Raw genomic sequence first — 18,444 nt, 5'->3', positions numbered from 1 at the left:
GAGTATGTAAAAGGTAGCAAATCAGTCGCATGTTCAGGTGTTAGTTGTACAATCGTTGCAAAGTAGTCACAACTACGTGACCACTATAGAAAAGTAGTCACAAAGTGTGATTGTTTTGTGACCCTTTTTTACAATCGCCTATATTAGAATTTTAAACAACATCTCTTAGTTTAATAAGTAAAAACTTGATATGGTAAGTAAAATTAAAATTAAAAAACATTCACAGACATTACATAAAAATCATATGTAACACTAATATACATGTTATGTAAATATGCAAATATTTTTTCTAAACATTTGATTTTTTTTTGTTTTATAGTGATTCAATGGAAAAACAAATAACACATATCTTATGATTCTCTGTTGTTGAATATATAAATAGAGTCTTTAGGCGTTAGTAAAACGAAGCAAGTTAGTCACAATCTAAGATGGTAGTAGCAATATAGTCACAAAGTGTAAGCATTTTGTGACGATATTTTCAAATAAAATCATAGCAATTTTAAAGATTGAGAGTAAAACAAATGTACATATGATTCTACAATCCCTCATGGTGAAAGACTTCTAACCAAGATCTCTCAATCTAATGAGTAAAAACTTGATGTGGTGCAAACAGTCGAAGTTGCAAATAAGTTTCAAATTTAGGACTAATAATCATGACTACAAAGAGTGTTTTTAATCCGTCTCAATTTGCGATTATTTTATGACCACAATAATAGAGTAGGATAATAGTCTTATAATAGTCCCATATATGAGACGGTTTGCAGACCACAACATTTTGTCGTAATTTTGCGACGAGATTGTCACTAACTTATGTGTAGTCAATTATTAGTCATAAAGTAGTCACAAAACTGTCACGATTATTTGTGACCAAAAAAAGAGTCACAAATGGTAGTCTCTAACTTGTAATGTTACTCTTCCTCAAGCAATAGCCAATGCTTGAAGGAACCAAAGGCCCTTGTGTTTTTCCGTACGAGTTCCAACACAAAGCTTGTTGTTGCTGATGAGTTTGTAACCCTCTGATCCCTCCAGAAGGTCTTAGCCTTATATCCATAAGATCCACTCCCATGCATGGCACGTTGTTGCTACATGCGATACGTACCGGTTGCACCGTGAAGCTACCTACAATGTTGTTGTATTTGACCCCGGAAATCGACACTGCACGAGTCTGATTCTTACACGTGGACTTGTCGCAGTAATATTGGTCGATTACTATTGGAACCTTCACGTCCGTTACTTGTATGTTCGAAAATGTTAGGTTCTTCACGACCCCCAATCCTCCCTGCGGATACATATATACACGTCATTCACTTGAAAGTTTACAATATAAATCGAAAAATGAATCCGATAGCTATAACCATAAACAAACGTCATTCATGTATAATATATTAAAAAAATGTAATGCAAAACATAAACATTTAACAGAGAAAGGCATATTAGACTCGTTTACATAGAAAGACTTGCGTTGTTTAGTGGGTTTTCTTAGAAACACATAATTTTCATAAAAAGTCTCAACTATTTTATCTTTTACTTTTGCATACTTCAACCATATCATATTTTAGATACATATATTTTACTTGGGTTCAGGGATGACTATCATTTTTATAAGTAATAATGTCGTCTCTATATTAATTATAAGATGTACCTGCCAAGTCTTGATTCGAACACCAGCAAGAGTGTTCTGTATAGAGATGTCCTCTACAATGATATCAGAAACACATGCCACACTCTTATCTTTCCCTAGTCCACCTATGCTGTGATCACACAAACGAAAACAAATACCATAAATAAAAATCAGTAAAACTGAAAAAGGTAATATACTGATTACTAAATGGAAATGTATTATTATATATAAACCTGATGCCATGGCCAGGGCCACAATTGATGTGGTGGATATGAACATTGGAGGAGCCGGTTTGGATGGATACACAGTCATCTCCTGTTTAACAAGATTAAAATAGAAAATTCAGAGTTACATCCTCCCCAAAATAGATGAATAGTATATAACTATTATAATAACTTTTTGATTTGTGCTTAGTATTTTAAACATTTAGAATCTCTGGTCCATGTAACCTTTCTTAATTCATATATTAAATATGAGTTATATAGATTAAAGAGAAGAGAGCTTTTTCATTCTGCATGCTTGCTTTTTTGCATAAAAAGTTAGTTTGGTGACAGTTATACCGTTATTAAGTGTTATCTTTTTTATTCAGCCAATGATGTCTTTTCCTGTTTCATGTCTTTATTCTTATAGTACTTTTAAAATTTTACATTATCTTTGGCGTCTACAACGTGACAACCACTATGTTCAATGATATAAAAAGATGTATTGTTATAGTCTTCTATATATGTATGTACACATAACACATGTATTTCCAATTGCATATATATAATGATATAGAGTCGCATAAAAACTGGAACAATGGAACGGTATGATGATGAAATAATTCAAAATCTTAGGTGTCGTGATCATATGAAAAATTCAAAATCTATGGAATTATTTGTAGTTAATGAATAAAACAAATAAATGTAATTTGAAGTAAGAGAATATGAATTACCACAAGCGATGTTAGAGTGTTGAATCTCGACGTTACGTGTGTTCTGGAGGTGAATACCGTCGGTGTTAGGGCTATTCTCCGGCGAGGATATCGTAATGTTGTTGACTTTTACTCCGTCCGAGTCATCGAACTTCAGATGACACAGTGGGCTGTTCACGATGCTTATGTCACGGACCGTCACGTTCTCACTTGCATAAAACCTAAGTGCCTATACGTATAATTCACTTAAGCCATCAATAAATATTTTACGAATCTTAAGTTAAAATAAAATTCTTTTGTAAAAAATAGACTTACGCACCGTTGGTTTCATTGGTGGGATATACTTTCTCGACTGAAAAGAGGAAACAAATCACAAATAAAGCTTAAAATTAATCTCAAAATACAATTTGAAAAAAATATATATCAAACGAACATACAGCAAAACGTTTTAAATTCTTTTAATCTTGATTGCAATTATAATAAAAGATTGTATTTTTCACTCTCAGTATAGTGATCTAATAAGTATTTTAAATTAGCATCGAAATAAAAATAAAGCGTACCTGAGTCTGATAAGTCTCTAAGTTCCACCAGTTGGAGCCACGACCGTTAAGAGTCCCTGAGCCTTGGATGGTCACGTGACTGACCCATTTGAAGTTAAGCCACTGAAACAAGGTTGACTTAGGCCACGACCCTATCTTCTCCGGAGCCACTAAGGTCCCTTCTATTTGAATCACCGTATCATCCTTGCACGGACCTTGCAGTGTCACTGCCTTCACCATAAACTGTTTCCCTGCCGGAATCTCCACTTTCCCACCGGCCACTTTGCAAGCCGCCTTCCACGCTCCGACCAATGCCTGCCCACCTCTCGATTAGAAAATGTTTTTCACAAATGGCAAACGAAAACGAAATGCTTGAAAATATATGGACGACGTACCTTAGAGTCGTCGGAGATTCCATCACCCATGGCACCGAAGGAGAGAATGTTGAAAAGGCCATCGTGGGTGGACGGGTAAGGAGCCGGTGCGGGAGAGCCGGAAGGGGTAGTTTTGGAATGACGACGGTGTTTGGATTTGATCTTCTTGACGTGATGTTTACGACCCTCGACGGAGATGGTGGAGATGGCGGCGGCTACGATAATGGCACCGAGCAGCATAGCTAAAAGAGGCGAACTCTTTATTGTCCTCATAATTTATTTCTTATAACTTTTTGTTATGTTTAATTTGATTATTTGTGTTGGTGTATTGTGTGAAAGGCATTGGATACAAGAAAGGTATTATATAGCAATAGTTCTACTGAATCGACCCTTCCTTTTGTATTATTTTCAGAAATGCCCTATAAAACTCGAGCAAAAAAAAAGACTTTATATTTTGTATGTCAGCATGTATAGACTTAAATATTTTCGCACGCCAATTAATCCCTCATACAATTTCCTACATGTACCAAAAATATATATCAAAATAGGCTGTAAATCTGATTCTTCCTGAAGTAAGGTGCTGATTTTAACATTTACTATACATCCAAATTTTCTTTTAGCAACAATGAATGAAAAACTCATGCATGCAAGTATTGCAATATTGCACTTCTTCTCCTCCTAACTTGGCACTCCTTTATCTACGAAATCTAATGTACTCCTAAACTTGGGACGCGTTATTTATCTACGATGTGTGATATTAAAAGAACAACAAAATCCATTTATCGAGAGACTTTTTGCACATGTATCTTTGAAATTGTGGATTGACTAGTGCAACATAAAAATACTTCTATTCGCGTCACAACACTTTCATTTTCGGTATTAGTAATTAAATATAGGTAATGCAACTCAAAACCAATTGATAAAAAATGAAGAGATCAATGTTACTATATATATATTAGTCAAATTTTGTCAATGTCTCCATGTGGGACGATTCGAATACTTGGGTCATATATCTTGCAAATATGGTTCTCCATGCCAACTGATTTTTAAAAGTTCACTGGATTTTTTTTCTTCAAACATACATTTAGGTACAATCTAACACATCTTAGAATAAATTATATTTGTCTAAATCTACACAGACAACTGCAAAACCAACGTACGAGGCACTTAATTTCTATCTTTCAACACTTTTTCATAGGCTTAAAATACATTATTTGGGTCTACTGTTAATTAATAGTTTCTCATGCATGAACAATAATTTTAAGCCTTTTTGATTCTTGAATTGGTTCCAAATTCACAGAACGATGAGAAATAGTGTAAAGACCAGTTTTTAAGTGTGTTGCTCCACAAAATCCAAAATGGTAACACAAATGCCAACTAAAAAGCAATAAAGCATTACAATAAATGACCAGAAATCTGCAATTCATGTATCTCTATGTACATTCTTTATATATTACTCCCTCCGATTCCATATAAGTGTCGTTCTAGGACTTTTTTTTTATTAAGTGTCGTTGGTTTTGGAAAATGGAATAACACAACCAAAATTACTAATATATCCTTAACTAAACTAGCACAGATTACTAAAACTGAAATTACCCTTAATTAATTTCAGAAGTTAAAACAGTCAAATTGTTTGTTTTCTTAATCTACTCAAAAAAGTCCAGAACGACACTTATATGGAATCGGAGGGAGTATAAAAAATCCATGAAACCTCCTAATTTTAATTAACTTATATGAATAAAGGTAGCTGCATATTAGTATTAAAAATAAAACAAAGAGCTGATAGCTAATTAATAATATGACATAGATTATGTTATGGATAATTTTTTTAAATACCCCATAATAGAAAAGGTGGTGAATTGTTGCGTAATAATAAAAATGAGTTAATGGGGAATGATCTGTAGCAATTGCTTGTTCCTCAATCATAAGCAACCGTTATACACCCCTTTTCATTATAAAAGTAAAAAAATACCTTATCCAAAAATAAAAAGTTGGTTTCCGAAAAAATGTTTAAATCTCTTCAATGTACTTTCGCTAGTTTAACAAATTCAAATGTGCTTAGTTAGCTTATTTAATCAAGGAAAATTTGTATTACATCTAGGTTTTTAACACAACACTGATTAAGTAGTAGAAAAGTTTACATCTTGTAAGTCTTAGAATATGTGGATTGAATATTGAACTTGTAACCTAACTGTTTTTCCATTACCATCGTTTTCGTGTTACCGCAGATCGATCCATGATTTATATATATGGTACTACATTATATTACTAGCTATGTCAATTGTAGCCGACAAATTAAGAGTTATGATTAAAACAAAAAAAACTTTCCGAAACAATAATTGTCTAGTACAAAAAGAATTATTGTTATGACCTTTTATATCACAGTGCAAGAGCTTAATATTAATTTGCCAAAAGAAGACAAAAATCAAAGTTGGGTGTTTGGTGGATTTAAAAGGTTATGAGTTTAGGACAAACTTAAGTTGGCAATACACCACTATTTCTCCAGTGATTTTTCGTGAGTTTTTAATTAAATTTAAATTTAAATTGTCCTAGAAACATAATTCCTTAAGTATTATAAGCCAAAAAGATGAATCAATAATTATAGAAAATAATATACCAGTTCAAACTATTATGTTATAATACTGTATATATATATATATATATAATATTTTTAGAAAATTTTCATATTATCTAAGCTTGTATCAATTACATATACATATGTTTACTTTACGCGTAACAATTTTTTTAATTAGACGAATAACAGAAAAAAGTCAGGCAATTAATATAAAAATGAAAGAAAATTATTTAAAAATTTGAAGTCTTATATAAAAACCAAACATATATTATAACTTTGCAAATAAAACCTTCAATGCTAAGCTGAAAAAAAAAGGAAAAGTAACGCATTCGTTTTCAAACTTATAAATGAAACAAACAACAATGAACGCTTGTTTATCAAATCTTTTGTCTTTTTAAGTTTTAACATATAAAAATCAAATCATTTCGTACCTACCTGCTTATGTGTGGTTTACTGACTTATAAATAGTAAGTTTTTTTTGTGAAGTGATCTTAGTGCAGTGGCAGAAAGTAAGTCTATTTGTAGAAGATACCATTACACCCGGAATCGAGTTTCAGCTCCTACGAATATAGGAATTTAGCTAATGGACCGGCTAGTTGTAGTCCAATGATTGACAAAAAAAAATAGTAAGTTTTTTCAACATGATCCCATTAAACATTGGTACAAAACAATTAGGAGAAGAGACCATTGATAAAAATATGCAACCAACCATCATCTCCTATCTTCTTAACCGTGGGCCCGTGGCTTTGAACTGTGTCTTCATCGTTAATAATTTGACTATCTTGTCTATCCGACAATAGTTTGTTATAAATTAAAAATTTTGATATTGACAGTTCGACTAATAATTTTATGATACTATTATGTTTAAAATAAATTATACTTTTTACTCTGTTTCTTTTTTTGGAATAATGTTATTGTAGATATTTTACTTTATGAATTAAAACTTTTTTGTAACAAAAAAAATTAAAACTTCTTTTTAGAACGCCACATCAAATTTTTTTTAAGCACCACTGTAGATTGAATATTAGAAAATAAACATAAGTTTAAATAACGAATCAATTATAAAAGACCATTTTTAGCGACAATTGTGGATTTTCCATATTCAATATTTTAAAATACAATTTATACATTAAATTGAGTTTCTTTTATTCCATTTTAAAAAATTTTAGTATTTAGTATAAAGTGTGTATTTTAGCAAAAAAACCAAATCACAAATGTATAGCTTTTAGAGTGACCAATAATGACGACAGATCTAAAATATTTACAGAAAATGGCAGATTCAAAAGAATTAGAACAAAAATTGGCAAAACCTATAATAATCTCTTAAATAATACAGGTCTAACTAGTCTTCATGGTTTATATCAACAACTACAACTTTGCTCAATCATTTCCACACTCTTTACCATCTCTTTCAGGTTTTCTTTCCTTCTTCTTTTCTTTGTGAGTGTCTTCTCTTGCTTTCTCAAACTTAATACAATAACCTTCATCAGTCATAGGTGCTTCTACTAACCTTTCTCCCTCTTGATTCATAATTATAAAGATTCATAATTATAATCCTTAGGGATCTTTATATAGATTGAACACTTATATTTGTTTCAACTTTGCTCAATCTTTACTAAGAGATTGAATCCTTAGGGATCTTTATATAGTGATAACACTTATTATGCGTTTAGATTTTTATCAATTTGTTTGAGTCTATGTTGAGTTTATGAGCTTGGGTTTAAGGAACGAAGTAATAAAATCCACTTATAATCTATAAACATCTATTATTTTCACTTGAACAATATAAGAAAATATATTTCTTATGAATGTCAATTTTAAACTAATTCATCTAAGTAACATTGCTTTCTAACAAATTTTGTACACTCGACTTCAATTATTTGTTTTTTTTTCCTATTCATGAATCGTATTTGTCCATCCCGATATTACATGATTATTTGTCTAAAATGTCTGAATTCATTTTTTCTCTTTTAATTCTCACGGTGAAATTCTTTATTACAACAAACATTAAACAATAAAAGTCCAATTTAGATTCTTTTTCTCGTTGTGATGTTGTTACTTGTTCTCTTTAAATAGTTATTGGGAAGTAATTGGATTCTTTTTATATATGCCAGTACTCAAAGAATTATAGTTGTTGTATCCTTGATAGTACTTGTGGCAAAGGTGTTCCCCAAACATGTGTTGGACTATTGTTTTAATACAACATAATTAGATACTGCTAAAACAACAAAAAAAAATCATGAATTTAATCACATACACGATACTATAGAAAAATGAATACTAGGGGTAACATAAGTAATTAACAAATAAAGATAATGTTAAAATTTAAAACTCTTGCGTGAGTATTAGATGTTTTTTTCTAGGGTAATATTAGTAGATAGCACAATTCTGAAATAAAATTAAGTAACTACCATCGACTTGGTTTTATGTTAGTAAATACCATCGGCTGGCTAAAGATAGTAAAGAGAAAGTCATAAACACCCTTAGGTCATGTTTATAGGGGATCACCCCATATGATCTTGGGCCTTAAAAAATTAGAATTTAGTGAATAGTGCCCACAAGATCAGATGAAATGATCTTAATTAAGATCTGTTCTTCATGTCTTCTTCTGCTGACGTGTCAGCTGGTAAACGAAAGAAACCTTTTATTTTTTTCATTTCATTCGACGTTTCTTTTTTATTTTTCTTCTTTTCTCTGAAAAATCGAACAGGCGAAATCACGAGAGATTTTTTTTTCCTCATCGTCTTCTCCTCTGTCCGGCGATTGAAACACCGGAGCAACCGTCTCCTCGTCGTCTCGTCGTCTACTCCGGATCCACCGATTATCGTCGTCTCCTCTGTCTCGCGAAGTCTAGAGATCTCCTCTGTGTCGCGAAGCTCAAGATCTCGTCGTCTTCTCTGTCTCCTCTGTCTCGTCGGCTAGGGATTTGTGGGAATTGTCGCTGAAAGTCTAATAATTTATCTTTTCTGGCATCTGGGTAACAGATTTTGATCGGAATCGGCAGCGGAAGAAGAGTGAATTGTTCATCCTTGTCTTGCCATGGTATGTTTCTACTTCGTTGCTTCAGTTTGATTGTTCTTAGTTCATTCAATCTTTATTTGACCATTCTTTACTTATTGTACCGGGAAAGTGAAGATTTTTTTGCTTTAATCAATCGAAGAAAAACTAGGATTTGGCCCATGTTGGTTGTAGTATTGATTAGTTTGTGTAATCTTGTTTTTGCAGGCCATGTATATTCGTGTGAAGCGGATGAAAACAACTTACTTTATCCAATGTGATCCAACTGAGACTGGTTTGGATGTTAAGCAGAAACTGATTTGCCCTCATTGAACAACCAGTTAGCAAGCAGGTCTCGTTTTAATGTCTACTGAAGAAATATTAGAAGACTCAAAGACTTTAGCGGATCAGAAGGTATTAAACGTTTTGACTGTATCATCTATTTTACTTATCTTTTCCTGCCAATGTTGGGGAATGAATAAACAATTCTTGTTCAAGTTTAATGAAGAACCATCTTAGGTATGTGGACAATGCCACCGTTTGTGTATTTTAAGTTAGATAAATGTTGTTTCTTTTGCTTGTTTTTTTTTTAGGTTGAGAATGATGCAGTCGTGGCTCTGGCTTTGAGGAAAGGTACTTATACCTCAGCTCTTTACCCCTTTTATCTTGTTCTGATAATGTCAACTCCTTTTTGGTTTATAGAAATGTGGTAATGCATCATGCATCTTACTTAACTAGTTATTTTTATACGTTTCTTTGGTTTCTGAAAACTTTAAACTTCGTTGATTTGTGTCCATCTTATTGAAAGGTTGAACTCTTTAAAACATTTGTGGATGTATATCTAGCTGAACCTGATTCCTGTTTATATCTGATCAATGAGCCTCCCATGTGTTGTATTGCATTCTAGTCTTCTAGATATAGAAAGCTATGAACGGCTTGATGAATACATCTCATTCTTTCTTCTGCAGATGATAATGAGTTTGAGGATGTCAACATTGCGCAGCCCACCGACTTCTCAATTTCATGAAGAATTGATTCAAACACAAGGGAAGGAAGAAGCTATAATAAAGAAGGCCAATTTATTTTATAAATTTTTTATAATTGTAATATGTTTAAGAATATTAATAAACATTATATTATTAAATAGTTTTAAACATTCTTAAATTATTTATTAAACATTAATCTTTGTATTTATTAAACATTTTTAAATTTCTATAAGAATATTATATTATTAAATCTTAAGATCTTATACCTGTTCTCCCAATAACTAACTCTTTAATAAAAGTTCTTAAGACTTGATCTTACAATATTTCTCCTCTAAGAACACCTTCACCTGATCCCCCTATAAACATGCCCTTATATACATGAGAGAGAGTTTAATTGTGTACCTAAAACTACATGTGTTTTAAAAAAATAACATTTTGTAAAAGAAAAAATATAATGGAAACCAATAACTTGTAACATGTTACATTACAAAATAATATAATTAAAAAGTCATAAACAGTTTTTGGGAAATCCAGAAGAGGGTAGAAGAAATGATCCAACAATAATATTCTGGGGAATTTTCACTTTTTCAGATTCAACGCTGAGAGGGAGAGAGGGGGAGAGAGAGAGGGGGAGAGAGAGGAAGGGAGAGAGGCGGAGGGAGAGAGGGGGAGAGAGAGGAAGGAGAGAGAGGTTTTCAGATTCAACGCTGAGAGGGAGAGAGGGGGAGAGAGAGGAAGGGAGAGAGGCGGAGGGAGAGAGGAAGGAGAGAGAGGCGGAGGGAGAAAGGGGGAGAGAGAGGAAGGGAGAGAGGGGAAGGGAGAGAGGGGGAGAGAGAGAGGAAGGGAGAGAGGGGGAAAGAGAGGAAGGGAGAGAGGGGAGAGAGGAAGGGAGAGAGGGGGAGAGAGAGAGGAAAGGAGAGAGGCCTAGGGAGAGAGAGGAAGGGAAAGAGGGGGAGAGGGCTAAAGTAGTCATATAAAAATGTAAAAATTGAATCTGAGCTGCTACTGTTCAGTTGTGGTATTTAGTTAATTATGTTCCAGAATTGTGCTATTTAGTACATATACCCTTTTTTCTAATACTAGTTAAAAAAACACTATAAAAAAGGAAATTTACCATTTTAATCAAATAAGAGATTGCATATGTCGGACACTCAGGATTCTGATCATTACATGTTCTTGAATGGAGTGATATAAAACATGAAAATGGCAAACCATTTGAAAAGTTTCAAGATTTAAACCGATAAAAATGCTTAAACCTAAATTAACTTCATTTTCAAGTACAAACTAGATAATAATCTGCGCTGGTAGCGTGGAGATTTTTTTTTTATTTTGTTATTTGATAATATTATGTTTATGTTGTATCATTCATTTACATGTTATATAATATAGTACTATATGGTGAATTTTGATTCATATTAAACTACTAATAGGTAGGCATGGAAACTACTACCGACACCCGTATTGGACACGTTTTCGGTTTATATTCGTCCCGAAAAAAGGTACCCGCAGTTTTAGGGTCGAGTGAAAGGTATAATAATTATATTATCCATGAATAATGATCGAGTATTAGATATTAATTTAATTTTTGAGCGTTTCGTTACCCGTCTCATTACCCGTTTTATTACCCGACTCATAAATACACGTTAATATTTTGTAGAATAACGTTACCAGCATGAGGAAATATTTATATAAATTTGGATTTGTTTGTTACAAAATAATAGTAGAAAATTTCTTAATTCTATATATTTTATAAAATCATATATTTAATTTACTTAAGGTCATACTCTGATTTCGACCCGTAGTTGGTACTACTATTTTGGTTTGGTGCAATATCAAGTTCGTTAATTATACATTCGGTAAAGCCAAAAAATCCAACAAAATATGTATTGACCCGTGATTTGGTATTACAAATTGATGTGATCGTGTTTAGAGATCTTAATATACCAAATTTACAAATTGAAGTTATTGGTATAACATGTTGTATATTAATTTTATAGGTGAAAATTACAATTAGGTTATGTATATTATCAATATTATACACTTAGTATTGTTTATATAGTGAATATTGTGTATAAACAATTAAGTTTTAGCCAATTAAATAGTTTGTTATTATTTCCTAAGATTTATGAAACAATAAATAGAGTTTTATTATTTTGTAAATAAATCGATACTTTTCTTTTGTTAGTTATTAGAATAATTAAAATATAATAGCATTTTCGTAATATGTCACATCAGAACTGGTTAAATTTTTAACAACATAGCTTAAATAAGNGTAGAATAACGTTACCAGCATGAGGAAATATTTATATAAATTTGGATTTGTTTGTTACAAAATAATAGTAGAAAATTTCTTAATTCTATATATTTTATAAAATCATATATTTAATTTACTTAAGGTCATACTCTGATTTCGACCCGTAGTTGGTACTACTATTTTGGTTTGGTGCAATATCAAATTCGTTAATTATACATTCGGTAAAGCCAAAAAAATCCAACAAAACATGTATTGACCCGTGATTTGGTATTACAAATTGATGTGATCGTGTTTAGAGATCTTAATATACCAAATTTACAAATTGAAGTTATTGGTATAACATGTTGTATATTAATTTTATAGGTGAAAATTACAATTAGGTTATGTATATTATCAATATTATACACTTAGTATTGTTTATATAGTGAATATTGTGTATAAACAATTAAGTTTTAGCCAATTAAATAGTTTGTTATTATTTCCTAAGATTTATGAAACAATAAATAGAGTTTTATTATTTTGTAAACAAATCTAAACTTTTCTTTTGTTAGTTATTAGAATAATTAAAATATAATAGCATTTTCGTAATATGTCACATCAGAACTGGTTAAATTTTTAACAACATAGCTTAAATAAGTATATAGATATATTTTAAAAATATAAACAATGTTGTATCCTAATTTTAATATATATTTGTTATTATTAAATGATTTAGATATGTAAATATTTAATCTTAGTTTTATAAATAAATTTAAGTTTTATAATTTTCTAAATAGTTTGTTATTGTTTCCTAAGATTTCTGAAACAATAAATAGAATCTGTTTAATTATTTTAATACATAATTTCGAAATAATTTTATTATTATTTTATTAAATAATTTCGAAATTATTTTATTAATGATTTCTTATATCTAATAAATTAATAATTACTATTTTTTTGGATAATCATTTTCAGGTTACAACAAATTAATATTAAAATTCTATTATTATATTTTGTATTAAAATACAGTGGTATTTTGTGTAATATTTTACATGGAGTAAGGTTATTTGTTTAAAGGATTGCTTAAATAAGTATATAGATATACTCAAAATATACTACTATCTATGACATGATAGATACGACTACGTTTTTTTTTAAGGTTTGATACTAATACAGATTGAATTAATAGTTTTCGTTACTTTAAAATGCAAATATATATTGTGTCAAAATAGTTGAAACAAAGTAAGTAATGGTTTAATTTTAATTCTCTCTGACACGGTTCCCAATGAAAAACTGCTGGTTCTCTGATGGTCGTGCTTCCGTCCTGACTTCAAGGCTTCCCACCGCTGGTGGTGAACTTCTTCCTCCGCTCCTCTCTCCTGGCCCCCGGACACCCTTCCTTCATGTATCATTTCTAACTTTCCACCTCTATCTCCTATTGTGGCAAAGGCTCCGAGACCACACTCATTGCAAACTGCCGAAACTTCAAGGACTGTCGTGTCTGTGTCTCAGTCGGATGTTGTTACCACTGTACTTTCTTCCTCTCCTACTACCGATGTGGAAATGCATTCGGTTGAAGAGCTAAACCCTGTAGCATCAAATTCAGGTACTCAAAACCCTAGATCTGAAATCACTGTTGCAAAACAAACTACTGGAACTGGTAAATTTATTGTCCTTAACCCTAAATCTACTTCACCCCTGCTCACGAACAAAGCCTCTGCTTCCCTTAATCCTACCCCTCCCCTTGCTCCCCAGCTAAGTATCAGCCTCTCCCCAAACCCAAAACCTACTGCTTCGGTCCCCTCCGTGGGGTTATTGCCCCAAGATGCTACTTCTCAAAGCACTGATGTACCTCTAACTTAGAGATCTAACTCAACTCAAGCCAATCCCCCTTTGTCTGCCCCAAAAACCCTTATTGATAAAATCCTGTAAATCCGTTGACAGATCTCTTCACCAAATTGCTCTTGTTACATATACTGAAACTGGTAGACCCACTACTCACATCTCGGACGCTGTGTTCCAAAGAGGAGCAGAGTTGCACAAAGACTTTATTCTCTGCTTTTTCAATGGTCGACCTCCACTCTTTCACTAAATTTAGAGCGTCCTTAACCACATGTGGGGCAAAGGTCGTCGTTTGGAGATTCATGTAAATCATCACTCGAATTCTGTGCTTGTTAGAATCCCAAATGACTTTATCCGGCAAAAGGTTCTGGAGAAGTGCATATGGTACATTGGGGACTCAATGTTCCATACTGCTCCTTGGGCTCCCCATTACTCTTCTGCTACTCCTCCGTTGGATTCCATTCCAATTTGGATTCACATGCTTGATGTACCATTGGACCTACGAACCAATGAAGGCATCAATCTTATAGCAGGCCTAGTAGGTGATCCGAAAGAAACTGACGATTTCACAATAAATCTGGTGAGTTTAAAAGTGTCTCATGCAAAGGTTCTTATTGACCTTGTCAAAAATCTCCCGGATGTGGTGGAATACACTAGGGACAATGGTTAAGTTGTTGAAGTCAAGATCGAGTATCATTGGCTCCCTCCAACATACTCTCATTGTAAGGAGCTAGGGCACATTGCCAAAAAATGCTTTCAGGTGCCTCCTGTGCTGCAACCTACTACACAAAAGGAAAGCTGAGTAGTTACTAAACAAAAGAGCAAAGAAAAAGTTCTAAAGAAGCCCCAATCTTCTCTGGTTGATCTCCTGGATACCCCATTACAGTCTAACCCTATTACTGCCTCTCCCTCCAATCCTACCTCTTTACCACCAACCACAGATTCAGTCATATCCCTAACTCGTTTGACGCCCTGTCCCAAGCCGCCAATGACCCTACCACTTCGTCTTCTCTCCCTATCCTGACTTCCACAACTGATCCTAACTCCCAGAATCATTGTAACCTGCCTCTCAAAAACCACCGAAACCATACCAAAACCCTTATTAACCCACTAAAAACACCACCCTTTGAAACCCATACTATCCTAGCTGTGAATATACCAAGATTTGATCACAATCTGTCTATGATCATTAGAGTCTCGGCTTCTCTAACTCAAACTGGTGCCCCTTACCCCCACTCCCCAATTAAACTGCAAAACACTACCCTTAAACGATCCTGTTCCCACCCCTCCCTTCGCAGCCCCCGTTGCAGCCCATGCTGCCTAAGGACAACAGTCCCCCTACCACTCTCCCCCACCCTCCTTTTTTGGCTACTGCTAGTGAGCTATTGATGGATGTCTCTCCTCCTCCACAGGGAGATCCATCTGCTCCTCTTTAATGGATACAAAAAAAAATTAGAATATATGAGGTCTAAATGACCCGGATAAGCATCAACCCTTTTGTAATTGGCTTAGGACTTATCAGCTGCTTTTTGGAGCTAGTTTGGAAAGACATATAAAAGAACTTAGTCTTTCTCAAATCATGGAGAATGTCTGCAAGAGATGGAATCATACCTCTAACCATTTATCTGATGAGGATGGGCGCATTATTGTAATCTGGAAGGATCCGACATCTCTACGAGTACTCCACCAATCTCGCCAAACATTTACCTGTGAAGTCAACATTGCTAACAAAATTCAGTTTGTGTTCACTGCCGTTTATGCGTCAAACCTAAGAGATGAGAGAACGGACCTTTAGGTGGAGCTGATGCAACTGCAGCAACACTTATCCCTGGATACATGTCCTTGGCTAGTGGGTGGGGATTTCAATTAGATAATTCATCCTCAGGAACACTCCTCCTCATCAGTGAACAGTCTATCATGATCCATAACTGAATTTAAAGACTGTTTGTCACAGATGAATTTATTTGATTTGAGATTCCAAGGTCCAATGTTTACTTGGAGCAACAATTAACCCGTCAATCCTATTGCAAAGAAACTCGATCGGTTGCTTGTCAACAATCATTGGATCTCTTTGTTCCCAGATAGCATCACTACCTCCCACCCCTCCCTTCGCAGCCCCCGTTGCAGCCCATGCTGCCTAAGGACAAGAGTCCCCCTACCACTCTCCCCCACCCTCCTTTTTTGGCTACTGCTAGTGAGCTATTGATGGATGTCTCTCCTCCTCCACAGGAAGATCCACCAGCTCCTCTTTAATGGATACAAAAAAAAAAATTTAGAATATATGAGGTCTAAATGACCCGGATAAGCATCAACCCTTTTGTAATTGGCTTAGGACTTATCAGCCGCTTTTTGGAGCTAGTTTGGAAACACATATAAAAGAACTAGTCTTTCTCAAATCATGGAGAATGTCTGCAAGGGATGGAATCATACCTCTAACCATTTATCTGATGAGGATGGGCGCATTATTGTAATCTGGAAGGATCCGACATCTCTACGAGTACTCTACCAATCTCGCCAAACACTTACCTGTGAAGTCAACATTGCTAACAAAATTCAGTTTCTGTTCACTGCCGTTTATGCGTCAAACCTAAGAGATGAGAGAAGGAACCTTTGGGTGGAGCTGATGCAACTACATCAACACTTATCCCTGGATACATGTCCTTGGCTAGTGGGTGGGGATTTCAATCAGATAATTCATCCTCAGGAACACTCCTCCTCATCAGTGAACAGTCTATCATGATCCATAACTGAATTTAAAGACTGTTTGTCACAGATGAATTTATTTGATTTGAGATTCCAAGGTCCAATGTTTACTTGGAGCAACAATTAACCCGTCAATCCTATTGCAAAGAAACTCGATCGGTTGCTTGTCAACAATCATTGGATCTCTTTGTTCCCAGATAGCATCACTACCTCCCACCCCTCCCTTCGCAGCCCCCGTTGCAGCCCATGCTGCCTAAGGACAAGAGTCCCCCTACCACTCTCTCCCACCCTCCTTTTTTGGCTATTGCTAGTGAGCTATTGATGGATGTCTCTCCTCCTCCACAAGGAGATCCACCAGCTCCTCTTTAATGGATACAAAAAAAAAATTTAGAATATATGAGGTCTAAATGACCCGGATAAGCATCAACCCTTTTGTAATTGGCTTAGGACTTATCAGCCGCTTTTTGGAGCTAGTTTGGAAACACATATAAAAGAACTAGTCTTTCTCAAATCATGGAGAATGTCTGCAAGGGATGGAATCATACCTCTAACCATTTATCTGATGAGGATGGGCGCATTATTGTAATCTGGAAGGATCCGACATCTCTACGAGTACTCTACCAATCTCGCCAAACACTTACCTGTGAAGTCAACATTGCTAACAAAATTCAGTTTCTGTTCACTGCCGTTTATGCGTCAAACCTAAGAGATGAGAGAAGGAACCTTTGGGTGGAGCTGATGCAACTACATCAACACTTATCCCTGGATACATGTCCTTGGCTAGTGGGTGGGGATTTCAATCAGATAATTCATCCTCAGGAACACTCCTCCTCATCAGTGAACAGTCTATCATGATCCATAACTGAATTTAAAGACTGTTTGTCACAGATGAATTTATTTGATTTGAGATTCCAAGGTCCAATGTTTACTTGGAGCAACAATTAACCCGTCAATCCTATTGCAAAGAAACTCGATCGGTTGCTTGTCAACAATCATTGGATCTCTTTGTTCCCAGATAGCATCACTACCTCCCACCCCTCCCTTCGCAGCCCCCGTTGCAGCCCATGCTGCCTAAGGACAAGAGTCCCCCTACCACTCTCCCCCACCCTCCTTTTTTGGCTACTGCTAGTGAGCTATTGATGGATGTCTCTCCTCCTCCACAGGAAGATCCACCAGCTCCTCTTTAATGGATACAAAAAAAAAAATTTAGAATATATGAGGTCTAAATGACCCGGATAAGCATCAACCCTTTTGTAATTGGCTTAGGACTTATCAGCCGCTTTTTGGAGCTAGTTTGGAAACACATATAAAAGAACTAGTCTTTCTCAAATCATGGAGAATGTCTGCAAGGGATGGAATCATACCTCTAACCATTTATCTGATGAGGATGGGCGCATTATTGTAATCTGGAAGGATCCGACATCTCTACGAGTACTCTACCAATCTCGCCAAACACTTACCTGTGAAGTCAACATTGCTAACAAAATTCAGTTTCTGTTCACTGCCGTTTATGCGTCAAACCTAAGAGATGAGAGAAGGAACCTTTGGGTGGAGCTGATGCAACTACATCAACACTTATCCCTGGATACATGTCCTTGGCTAGTGGGTGGGGATTTCAATCAGATAATTCATCCTCAGGAACACTCCTCCTCATCAGTGAA

At 34.5% G+C, this 18,444-nt stretch overlaps 1 protein-coding gene and 1 pseudogene across 1 annotated transcript; one reads left to right on the top strand and one right to left on the bottom strand.

Annotated features, from left to right (window-relative positions):
* LOC104710461 (polygalacturonase At1g48100-like) lies at nucleotides 661-3,761 on the bottom strand. Its single transcript, XM_010427070.1, has 7 exons — nucleotides 3,469-3,761; nucleotides 3,095-3,388; nucleotides 2,854-2,886; nucleotides 2,556-2,763; nucleotides 1,855-1,936; nucleotides 1,643-1,751; nucleotides 661-1,279 (listed from the first exon to the last, which is right to left on the bottom strand). The coding sequence occupies exons 1-7, from the start codon at nucleotides 3,718-3,720 to the stop codon at nucleotides 896-898; spliced, it is 1,362 nt and encodes a 453-aa protein (XP_010425372.1). The 5' UTR covers nucleotides 3,721-3,761; the 3' UTR covers nucleotides 661-895.
* On the top strand, nucleotides 9,251-10,151 carry LOC104710460 (annotated as a pseudogene).

This window comes from Camelina sativa, chromosome 9, assembly GCF_000633955.1.
Source record: "Camelina sativa cultivar DH55 chromosome 9, Cs, whole genome shotgun sequence".
Lineage (NCBI taxonomy): Eukaryota > Viridiplantae > Streptophyta > Magnoliopsida > Brassicales > Brassicaceae > Camelina > Camelina sativa.
Note: the sequence above shows the minus strand (reverse complement) of the source record. Positions and strands in the feature narration are given on the sequence as shown.

Bases quoted from the DNA above. Each gene is read 5' to 3' on its own strand.
- LOC104710461 (XM_010427070.1), bottom strand. From the start codon at position 3,720: ATGAGGACAATAAAGAGTTCGCCTCTTTTAGCTATGCTGCTCGGTGCC. The intron at 3,389-3,468 runs GTACGTCGTCCA...AGAGGTGGGCAG, and splicing joins GAATCTCCGACGACTCTAAG to GCATTGGTCGGAGCGTGGAA. The intron at 2,764-2,853 runs GTGCGTAAGTCT...TTATACGTATAG, and splicing joins TCCCACCAATGAAACCAACG to GCACTTAGGTTTTATGCAAG.